Raw genomic sequence first — 11,877 nt, 5'->3', positions numbered from 1 at the left:
TCTGCATATTTTTTTATTCATTCTCTCTAACAGAAAAAAAAACCGCCATAACTTCCTGTCTTTTTTCTTTTCCTCCTCTTTCCTTCTTCATTCCACGTTAAGCTCTCATTTTCACCCTCCCATTTCCTTCAAAATCAAAACCCTTTTCCATTTACGTGCATTTTTCTCCTTTTCATCATTTTTTCCTCTTAACGTATTCCTTGAAGCTGGTACCACAAAGGGTTTAATTAATTTGTTCCGGCCATTAATGATGGTTATTTTCATGCTTCACAAATCATAAAAAGGCTTTTTTTTTTTCTTTTCGTTTCCTTCCCATCTTTGATGCCCTTGTCTCAGCACACTTGCATGTTCATGCCTCATACCATGTGGCAGAAACAAAATCTTCGTCGTTCAACGTGTATTCTGGCTTCAATTGCGTTGTACCATCGAGCTGATAAGGTATCATGAACAACATTTTTTTCCTGGGACAAAACATAGATGTTGTCCCTTAGGAGTTATTCTTAAAAAATTGGAGTTTTACCTTGATAATAGTGTAATAAAGGTTTGCATCAAAGGTGAACATAGATAAAAACTACAATTCTAATTAAAGAATAGTATTGAAACACTTATGAAAGTGTATCTAAATTTTGTCCTTTTTTCTTTCCTTTTTCACTTTGAGGTGAAAAATGAAATGGGGGTTTTTATTTGATTTTTGTTTGTTATATTAGATGTTTGGAACAAGGAGTAGTATCTAGTGTCAGATGGGAAACAACTGTGTTGGATCGAGAACCTCTTCTTCTAAAGACGGAACAAATGGCTCTTCTAATTCAAGTTCATTCTGGTGGTCACGTGGACACAAGAAAGATGCTTCTCATGCACACAAAAGTGGCAAAAAGAGTGCAAAAGCCGCAGAAACTGTTCAAAACAAGCCTCCGGAGATGGTGAAAATCGAGAGGGAGGATGTGAAGCCTCCTCATCAATCCAAAGAGACTAAACCGCCTTCGGAAGAAACAAAGGAGCAGCCAACAAAACCAAAGAGGCCACACAATGTGAAGAGGCTAGCAAGTGCAGGCCTCAAAACAGATTCTGTTTTGCAACGAAAAACCGGTAACCTTAAGGAGTTTTACAATTTGGGACCAAAGCTTGGACAAGGCCAGTTTGGAACCACTTTCCTTTGTGTGGAGAAGATCACTGGGAAAGAGTATGCATGCAAATCAATATTGAAGAGGAAGCTTTTGACAGATGAGGATGTGGAGGATGTAAGGAGGGAGATTCAGATAATGCACCACTTGGCTGGGAGTCCTAACGTGATCTCCATCAAGGAGGCTTTCGAGGACGCTGTCGCGGTTCATGTTGTTATGGAGCTCTGTGCAGGGGGTGAGTTGTTTGATAGGATTGTGGAAAGGGGGCATTACACTGAAAGAAAGGCTGCTAAGCTTGCAAGGACTATAGTTGGTGTGATTGAGTCTTGCCACTCCCTTGGAGTGATGCATAGGGATCTTAAGCCTGAGAATTTTCTCTTTGTTAATCAGCAAGAAGAATCCCCTCTTAAGGCAATAGATTTTGGACTGTCTGCTTTTTTCAAACCAGGTTCGTCAAAATGTTCCATTCTTTCTCCCCCTCGTGCAATTAACATGTATCTTCAGTTGCCTACTTTTCGATTTTATCAAGAGAGTTGTTATGGTATCCAAAGAAATCTAAAGGTTTTGATAAATTTGTTTTTTGGGCCAATAGTTGAATGAGTTTGGCACACCAAAGGAGAGAGGGGGGGGAGAGAGAGAGAGAGAGAGAGAGAGAGAGAGAGAGAGAGAGAGAGAGAGATTCTCAATAACAATAACCTAACCCTTAAATTTCCAAGAGTACCATAGGATTTCTCTTTTATCAATTCCTTATGTGGATCATTGATTCTTATTAATATCCATTAGGTGTATAGTGTGCCTTATGTTGTGGAACTCAATATTCTCCTTTGACAGAATAATGGGCCCTTTTTTATGTGATTATATTACCAATGATGTGGTGATCGTAGAGAATAAGTGGGCCCTTTTTTATGTGATTATATTACCAATGATGTGGTGATCGTAGAGAATAAGTAGGATGTGGGAAATGCTTATGTGCATGATTGATTAACTATATTTTTTTTGCTTGTGGAGAAATCATTTCCATATTGTACCTAGTATGCAAACTAATGGTAGTCACATTTTTAGAAATCATTTCCATATTGTACCTAGTATGCAAACTAATGGTAGTCACATTTTTTGTATTAACATATACTTGTCTTGCTTTCCTACGGTTTCCTATTTGAAAGAAATAAAAACTGAAACCAAACGGCTAGATAGTTTGATCTGATTACTTGACTTTTTTATAATAAACAAGTACTTCCAAAAGGGGAAATAATGAGATATGAACTCTGCCATTATGTGAAATTCTAAGTTCAATTTATGCTAAGCAATTTTGTGTTGATCTGTGTAATAAAATGTGACGAACAATGCACTGTTTTGGGTTTGAAAAGAAGTCATTTTTGTGAAGAGAAGTACTAGTTTGTGCATTGGTTAAGAGGCTTTGTTTATTTTGCATCCGGCTATCTTAATTCCCAATAAACTAGTTTGACATTGCATAGAGTTTCTGCATTGTTCTACTCTTATGATCGCCCCTAACTTTTGTCACTAATATAGAAACACTCATTATTTTCAGGTGAAATTTTTGGTGATGTAGTAGGAAGTCCTTATTATGTAGCACCTGAAGTTCTACGTAAGCGTTATGGCCCCGAAGCAGATGTATGGAGTGCTGGTGTCATAATCTACATTCTCTTAAGTGGGGTGCCTCCATTTTGGGGTGGTAATAGTTCTTAACATAGCTAGCACATTATCATCCAATCATTTTGGTTATCTTTTATTGAATATATTAGAATGTAGTGACAGTATAAAGGTTTGTCACATTTTCATCCAATTACAGATTGTGTCATATTTATAAGTTTGTTAACTTACATAATAATTATATTAAAAGTTATACCTGAGATGATTTCTAATTGGTTGGCAATGTAAAAATACAATGACAATGCATGAAAACTAGACTCTTCTTTTTTCCTTTGAAAGTTTCCTGGTTTAACATTTTACTATTTATTCTGTTCCTTGGTAATAGAATCGGAGCAAGACATATTCGAGGCGATTTTGCATTCTGATCTTGATTTCTCATCGGATCCTTGGCCTGCTATATCTGAAAGTGCAAAAGACTTGGTTAGGAAGGTGCTTGTCAGAGATCCTACTAAAAGGATAACAGCTTATGAAGTTCTTCGTAAGATTGAAATAAAAGTTATTAGTCTCATACCACATTTGGCATGTGATTATATATTAGTATATTTTTTCTTCAGAACAACCTTATTTATTTTGTTAGATTACAACAGTTTTCTTTAATACACCTGCAGCACAGAACTTAAAATGAAAATATTTTTAAGAAGTTACTCATTCAGTTTTTCATGTTAAATATTTTAGTTTTATCCAACACACTGATGGGGTATATTGCATATTTGGATGAAAGGTTAAGCATTGTATTGTCAGAACTGTAACATGTGAATAAAAATTATCATAACATTGTTAAACTTGAGGTATTCTACCACATTGTTAATGAAGATGTTCTGATTTTTTGCAGGTCACCCCTGGATTCAAGTTGATGGAGCTGCTCCAGACAAACCTCTGGATTCTGCAGTTTTGAGTCGCCTGAAGCAGTTTTATGCAATGAATAAACTCAAGAAAATGGCTCTCAGAGTAAGTTTTTTTTCTATTCTATAATCCACTCTCGTGAGAGTATCTATTTTTCCTCTCTTTAGGGATTGATAACTATAGGTTGTGAAATTTTTACTTTTATTTGCAAAGTTGAATATGTCAACTTGTTGCTAGATTTTGGTGCTCAATATGAGAAAATTTCTGCTTAGATTGTCAAATTTTGCTAAATTGTTGTTGTTCTCTGCAGGTTATAGCACAGAATCTTTCTGAAGAAGAAATTGCAGGGTTGAAAGAAATGTTTAAAATGATAGACACAGACAACAGTGGTCAAATTACATTTGAAGAACTCAAGGTTGGACTGAAAATGTTTGGTGCTAATCTCAATGAATCTGAAATTTACGACCTTATGCAAGCAGTAAGTACTCAGAATCATCTTCTTTATTCCTTAATTTCATAAAACATACATTTTCTCCATGTCTTCCATTTAGTGGGGCTAGCCTAGGATTTCAATTTTCACATAATAATAGTGTTAAGAGGAGACCTTCAAAGAATTTGTTGCATTTGTCTCTTATTTTTATATGCTGGTTATGCTATTATTATAATTACATTAAAGTGGATTTCATGCATAAATAGGGATGCGTAACTAATTTTTCATGGCACCTGGATCCTGGGAGCAATTTATTGTTTGCTATTCATTGTTTATGATTATGATCAAGCGCAAAGAGGTGTTCTAAGTATCATTTAATAAGACATTTTTATTATAATGATATATTGATAGTGCGTAATAAAATTAGAAAAGGTATAATCTTTTAGTAGTATATTATTTTGATCCATGGAACCCAATTTTGTTTTGGTTTACAGGCTGACGTTGATAACAGTGGCACAATTGAATATGGAGAATTCATAGCTGCAACATTGCATCTAAACAAGGTTGACAGGGAAGATCATTTAGTTGCGGCTTTCGCTTATTTTGATAAAGATGGAAGTGGATACATCACTCAAGATGAGCTTCAACAAGCTTGTGAAGAATTTGGCGTTGGAGATGTCCGCTTGGAGGAAATGATCCGAGAAGCTGATCAAGATAATGTGAGTATATATTTGATAGTAACACAATTTATTGATTAGCACATAATGAATAAAAAGAAGAAGAAAAAGAAAAGAGCAAATTGACACTATTTTAGCTTTCTTCAAGTTGATCACAAAATTCTGGATTACTACCATTAGAATGAGAAGTAAATTAACATCTTCATCATACTTTCTCAACTGTGTTGAATATATTAATTTTACTTATGGAAATTACTAGGTGGCTATAATACAATTTTTAGATAGATATTAAAAGAATTTTTTGCCATGGTGAAATTTCAATTTCCATTAATCTTTTAATGACTTTGTTATGGTTATGTTTTGCCTTCTCAGGATGGAAGAATAGACTACAATGAATTTGTGGCTATGATGCAGAAAGGCCATGCAGATTTGGGTAAGAGGGGTCGAAAGGGTAACACTAGTTTTAGAGTTGGATTTAGGGAAGCACCACCTGTACGTTAATTATAGTGGATCAATTTCCCTTGTTTCTTTTTTCCCATTTTTGTTTTTTTTTGGTAAATTAGCATTTTCTCCACGGTTGTTGTACTTAGTCTCTTGAGAGGAACCTAAATGACTCGTATTCCACAAAATGTTGATAGGCATGCTTCATGGATTTTGCCATCTTATGTGCATTATGGATAAAAAAAACATTGTTTTGGCAACAGGGTTGGTTTATTTTTCAAATTTTAATATTAATGTGGTATCTTAAGTTCAATTAGACCAATATTTATTTGAGAGTACTATATCTATATGCATCTTTCTGGAGCGTAAAACAGAAATTCTAGTTTAACATGAGATAATGACTTGACTATAGAGTTGGTAGAGAGGACTTTTCAATGGGTATTTGCCATGCTTTACCGTACACATGGAGTATAAAGTGTTATCATGACATGCCTAATGTAAGAAATACCACTGTCTGTATTTTATTCCTGAGAGTTCTAAGTTATTGCCTTATTGGTAAACTCTTATATACTTTCAAAATGTTATACACAATTAAAATTATAATATACGGATAGCAAATTATAAATTCTCTCAGAAAAAAAATACTTCCTTCTGTCTGGACAATCAAAATCTCTCTTTTTTTCTCAAATATAAGCGAATATTAATTAACTTTATTTTATTTAATGATATTATCTTTAAAATATCGTTTATTTAATAAGATTTATTTTTTTTTATGTTTGATATCAAATTTTAATGAAGTATAATTTAAAAAAACATTTTTAATTGAAAATGATAAAATATGATGAAGTTAACTAATTTCATTAATAAGTTTGAATTTTTTTAGCTTATAATTATGGAGACAGAAGGAAATATTAAAATTCATAATACATTTTGACAAGTAATGCATTATTTTTGGGAGTATACAAATAGAAATAGAAGGTATTCCCATTTGGCTTCTGAAATTGATGATAGACGGATAATCATTCACCATTCTAACATACAAATAGTGTAACTTAACCGCTCAATTAAAAACTGAATTTATGGAGCAGTCATATAAAACTTGGAGATATAAAACTTGGAGAATTTAACCACAAGTATAGCTTAAATTACAGTGGCATAACTTCACCACTTAATAATTTCTATATATTATATATTTTTTATTAATTCAACCATTATTACCATATATTATATTCATTGTATCAAATCTAATAAGAAAGTTGCTTAAAAAATGTAATAAGAAAGTTAAACAATTCTATATAAAAAAAAGATCGTTAAACAATAATAAGTATTAAATTTTTTTTTCCTTTCTATATTTTTTTATCCACAAAATAACGTCGTGTGTCTCAATGTGTATCATGAGAATCACATAAGGAATTTTTATCATGTAATCATACATATATAATTAAGATTAAATCTGAATAAACTATGATAAAAAAAAAATCTGAATAAACTAACTGTAATAATTCACGGATAATTATATATAAGATCATAATTTGTTATTTGCATTAGAATTTTTTTTTTACAATTAAGAGAGATATAAAATAAAAAAACAATATGGATTAAAACTAAATGTAATCTCTCTTTTTTTTTTTTGGCCAGTCTAAACGTCAGTTCCCAAACCAAAATTGCCTTTCCCATATCTAAGAAAGGCTAAACGTTGAAGGTCCACAAAAAGTAACACAAAATGAACAAGTTGATTTTGTGTTCTCAGCTGCTGAGGGCCGAAACTAGTGAGTGATACATCACTTCATTCTTCCATAAGGTCTTGGACTAATTAAGTCCATACTACTCTCTCTCCCTCTCCCTCTCTTTCTCTCAAAAATTTTCATGTTAAAGGCAAAGCATTATAGAGTTGCTTTTAATTTCTCATGAATCATGATATTATCGTGATTGCATGTGTTTTACAGCAAATTCAAACACACTCCAATGCATGCACCAACTTTGTAATATACTAATATTCAATAAAATAAAAAACTTGGGTATGTATAATTTATTAATTTTTATAATAATCATTTAAAAGTTATATTAATAATAATTTTTTAATTAGTTGGCCATTTAATTCTTTTTGTTGAGAAAATAACTTATACACTAATAATATAAATCATTGAATCACAAACGATTATATATGATAAATTTATTAATTTTTATAACAATTATCTTAAAAAATATATCTACTATCTAGTTTTTTTATTGGTTGACTGACAATACATAACAATTAAATTCAATTTTTTACATTAATGGTGATAGAAATTAAGCTCCAAAAATAGTTATGTAAATATATTATATAAATTAAAAAAATATACATACAAATAATTTGATTCTTCACATGACAGCAAGTGACAACTTTCACTGGCTGCATTATCAAAAGAAATATGGGGCAGGGGATTACATTCAATAATTCCGCAAGCCTAATTCTATGATGAGGACAATGGAACTAACATTGAACTGTGGTCAATATCATCCATTTTGGGATCTAAACTAGTAGGTTCTATGTATCTATATGTTGCCATCCAAATTATCGTTGTCTTTTGTTTTGTTTGGATTTGCTTCATGTCATTTTCTATAACCATATAACAGTATTGTATTAAGAAAAGGAGGGACTCAATATACTGTTGTGCAAAATTAACTAGGAACACTTACACAAGTAAATTGGAGCCAAACTGGGTTCGGTTGAGCTTAAACTTTTTTTTCCTTCATGACTGATCATATGCGTTCAATTGGAACCAATTAATTTAATGTACATAAAAGAATTTCATTAGATATAATAAGTTTCAAATGAAATAAATGGAAAAACACAAGTCTAAATTTAAATAAACATATATAGACTTTTGTACCAACAACGACACTTTGATAATAAAACCTCATTATGGTAGCTAATATAAGAACTAATTTGATTTACGTTAGGATTTAGAACACTATATGATTATAAAAAATTGTATATCTACTGAAGTAGGGGTGAAAAAAGGAATCAATCAACCCCACCTCGTCATCAACTCATCAAAATACATATGGGTTGAACAATAGAGACTCATATTCTCACTACCAAATAGTGTTATTGGCACTACCAAGCTTTGTGAAATCCTTCTTTTGCCTACTCTCCAAATCCCTACACCCCATTTCCTTTCCCTCAAACTTCTCATTGAGCCACCCCACCCTCGTCCTCCAGCACCACTGTGCACCGCCACCTCCGTCCAAATCCAGTATTGTTGCGCATCCCCACTACAACTAAATCTGTGTGCAACCCTTCACTGCACCAACACCCAATCCATAACCATTGCACCATCTTCGCATTAGATTTGAACCCAACACCGACCACGAATAGCACCACCACAGTCTAACAAAGTCATGTTGTCACCCTACCCAGGACCCACGACCCTTTCGTGTGACCTCAACCTCTAAGGCTCCCCGCACATGACTCTCTATCTTTATATTTACATCAAATTGCTCCCCTCTGGCTCATACTCTCTCTCTTCCTCAACCCCTTTTCTCCTCCCTTCCTCACTAACATTTATGGCAAAGGCTAAACTCCTTTACTGCCATGTCGTTTTCTATCACAACAATTTATTCTGGGTTTTGTTGGATTTTGTTGCAGGTCTTGTTGAGGAGTTTTTGGGTTTTAGGGTGATGTGTTTTGAATCTATGTTGTTGGATTTGTGACTATCATTGGATTTGGGATGGTGATCAAGGTTTGTGGTGTCGAGGTGATTGTTGTTTTAGTGATAGAGATGTTGAACCAATAATAGAAATACGATTTCGTTGTTGTACAATGTATAACAGAATCATATTTTCATTTTTGAGTGAAAGGTGAAAAAATAAAATAATAGAAATACAATTTTGGTGTACACTACACCCCTTTTGTAAATGGAAACACAATTCTATTGTACAATGTACAACGAAATCGTGTTTTTGTTGTCTAACTTTTTTCACACCCCTCAGTCAACAACGGAAACACTATTTGTTGTATAATTGTACAACAAAATAATGTTTCCAAGAAAAAGGTAATTTCAGAATTATGTAAGAAAACACCCATGTGGATAGTTTGAATAGCAAAAGTGGTAGTTTTAATGTGGCTCCTTTAAACAATTTAGCCTACTTCTTTTATGGCTTATATATCATCCCAATTTTCCATGTCCATGTGGTAGATAGTATTATTATTTTGTTGTGTGATTGGGTAGTATTTTTAGAAATTAATGTAAGTAAGGTTAGAAATTAAGTGAGGATAATTAAGGTTGATTAATGGTGATATAGATTTCATAGAATTAGAAAAGGGTTAATTAAGTCATAAGAGTTTAAAGTGGAGAACATTTTCGTAAATGACTATACAACTAGTTTAAAAATAGAATTTTAGTTTAATTAATTGGTGACTAATTAAAGTGTCCAATTATATGATGTAGAATAATTAAAATAAGTTAAAGTAGTAACACCTTGAAAAATTACAACTTAGACTGACAGAGAAAACTTTGTGTTGTGTTATTTGTGTGTGTATGAATTTAATTTAAGTAATTATATGTTTTTAATCATAAAATTCCATGCTATGTATATATATGTATGTGATTAGTTTAGTAAAGTTTGGTAGAGAAATAGAAATTGTCTAAGCTAGATTTCCATCTGTGTAAGAATTGCATTGTGCATTGAGTCGCAGTGTAATTTGTCTTTGTGTGAGTAGACTTTATGTGAGGTTTACTCTTAATACATGTATTACTAGGGAGGTTAGCACAATAGTCAAGAAATTTAGCACAATAATCAAGGCATTTAGGATAGAATTTACTAGTTTTGGTAAAAAGTAAGAATACTCATTTTTGACAAAACTCTACTTTAACCTTTTTAAGTAAAAAATTCATAAGTGAAGCACACCACATTTGACGGCAATGTACACATTTTCCATGGCTGAACAAGGGTCATTCATGAGTCAAAATTAAGTGATTGAGATAGGCCAACACCTTAATCCAATGGACCATGCTCTAAGCTTCTTCTATAAGTTCATTTAGACTCCAAAACTCACCATTCATGCTTATTCTTCCTCCATTTTCACGAACTGGTCAAGAGGGAAGAAGACATCATTTCCACTCTTCTCCCAAGCGTTCCCAAGTGTTCTTGAGCCCTCCCATCAAGCTTAGGTAAATGACCTCCATTTTCAACTCTAAGCTTGATTTTCATTTCACTTTCTTGCTCTATTCTCACTTGTAGTTTCAAATCTTATTTTTTCACTCTTGAAGGTTGAAAAATAGAACCTAAACTCCTTCATTATTCCCTCTAAATTTCTTGGAGTATCATCAAGGTAAAGGGGGTCTCTTCAACTCTTGAACCCTATTGAGTATGTTGTTGTCTTGAAAATTTTCGTGCTTGCTGCTCTATTCTGGATCCATGTGCTGAGCTATTTTTCTTAAGTTTTTGATTCCAAAAATGATTTCCTTGAGTCCTAAAATGTAGGGTTAGCCTTAAGTTTCAATTAAATTGGAGTTTTCTAGAAAATGTTATGAATAAAATAAGTTTTAAAACTTTTTACCAGATAAATTATCACGAAAATAATCTAGTAGTGAGAGTTGTATGGAGTGGTTTTACTAAATTTTTTACTTCAAAAATGATTTTATTAGGTGTGAAAATGTAAGGTCACATATAAGATTTGTGAAAAACCAATTCCCAGAGCACCAAGAGCATTAAGAATAAGTTTAGGAGCAAAACCTTATAAAATTGAGCGACAGAGTGATTTTAGACAATAGATCGCTTAACATTGGAAACCGTACATCTGGATAAAGTTACCATAGAATTATTTATTTTTGGAACTTTGATTTAATTGTTATATGATTGTTGAGATAAACTACAAACTCTGATGACTGATGTATGCTCTGAAATTGTAATAATTTTCCTGGTGATACATTTTCTGAAAGGCATGTATATTATTGTTGTTGTTGTTGAATGATAAGACCAACAGGCTATGAACTCCAACAATTATATCTATGGCGTGTGAATTTATGTTATGTTGTGTGTGTGTGTGTGCGCGCGTGCATGTGTGCACGTGCGTGTGTGTGTGTGTGTGTTGTTATTTTATTTGTATGCATTGTGGTTTGGGTCCAGAGGTTTTCAACCTTGGGCAAATTGCTTGTTATAAATTTTAGGATATTGTAAATATAGTCATTATGTTGCCAAATTTTTGGTAGGTTTGTGTGAAAAGTGATTTCTATCACTTGATGGGCCTAGAATGGTTCCCTGAGAGTAGTACGTAGGCTTGAGCCTTGTGTCTCTCTGTGTGTGTATGAATGTTTGTTTTGTGTGATGTATGTAGCATGAGGGGGCTACCCACACAATGTAGCAGGAAGATTGAAGGAAGAGTAAGGAACCGTTAGTTTTATCTCATTTGTGAGATGTCGTGTTTTGTTATTAGCATTCATCTGTGGGATGGTATGGTTATGGTTAGATTCTATCTATAAGATGGTGAGGTATGTGGTTATGTTCCATCTATAAGATGGTGAGGTATATGATCATGGTCCATCTGTGAGATAGTGAGGTATGTGATTATGTTCCATCTATAAAATGGTGAGATATATGATTATGTTCCATCTATGAGATGGTGAGGCTTATGTTGAGAAATAGATGATTTATAGGGTACACTAGGGTATAGTGGGCAAAGAGGTTCAAAGAACCTAGGAGAATTAGC

The 11,877-nt window shown here is 33.0% G+C and overlaps 1 protein-coding gene across 1 annotated transcript; it reads left to right on the top strand.

Annotated features, from left to right (window-relative positions):
* The first annotated feature begins 599 nt into the window (after positions 1-599).
* On the top strand, positions 600-5,432 carry LOC100783079 (calcium-dependent protein kinase 1). The gene is made up of 7 exons (XM_003518113.4): positions 600-1,569; positions 2,671-2,814; positions 3,118-3,270; positions 3,625-3,740; positions 3,946-4,113; positions 4,560-4,784; positions 5,115-5,432. The coding sequence occupies exons 1-7, from the start codon at positions 741-743 to the stop codon at positions 5,241-5,243; spliced, it is 1,764 nt and encodes a 587-aa protein (XP_003518161.1). The 5' UTR covers positions 600-740; the 3' UTR covers positions 5,244-5,432.
* The last annotated feature ends 6,445 nt before the right edge of the window (positions 5,433-11,877 follow it).

Source organism: Glycine max, chromosome 2 (assembly GCF_000004515.6).
Source record: "Glycine max cultivar Williams 82 chromosome 2, Glycine_max_v4.0, whole genome shotgun sequence".
Lineage (NCBI taxonomy): Eukaryota > Viridiplantae > Streptophyta > Magnoliopsida > Fabales > Fabaceae > Glycine > Glycine max.
This window is presented reverse-complemented; position numbering and strand designations above follow the sequence as displayed.

Bases quoted from the DNA above. Each gene is read 5' to 3' on its own strand.
- LOC100783079 (XM_003518113.4), top strand. From the start codon at position 741: ATGGGAAACAACTGTGTTGGATCGAGAACCTCTTCTTCTAAAGACGGA. The intron at 3,271-3,624 runs GTAAGATTGAAA...GATTTTTTGCAG, and splicing joins AACAGCTTATGAAGTTCTTC to GTCACCCCTGGATTCAAGTT. The intron at 3,741-3,945 runs GTAAGTTTTTTT...TGTTCTCTGCAG, and splicing joins TCAAGAAAATGGCTCTCAGA to GTTATAGCACAGAATCTTTC.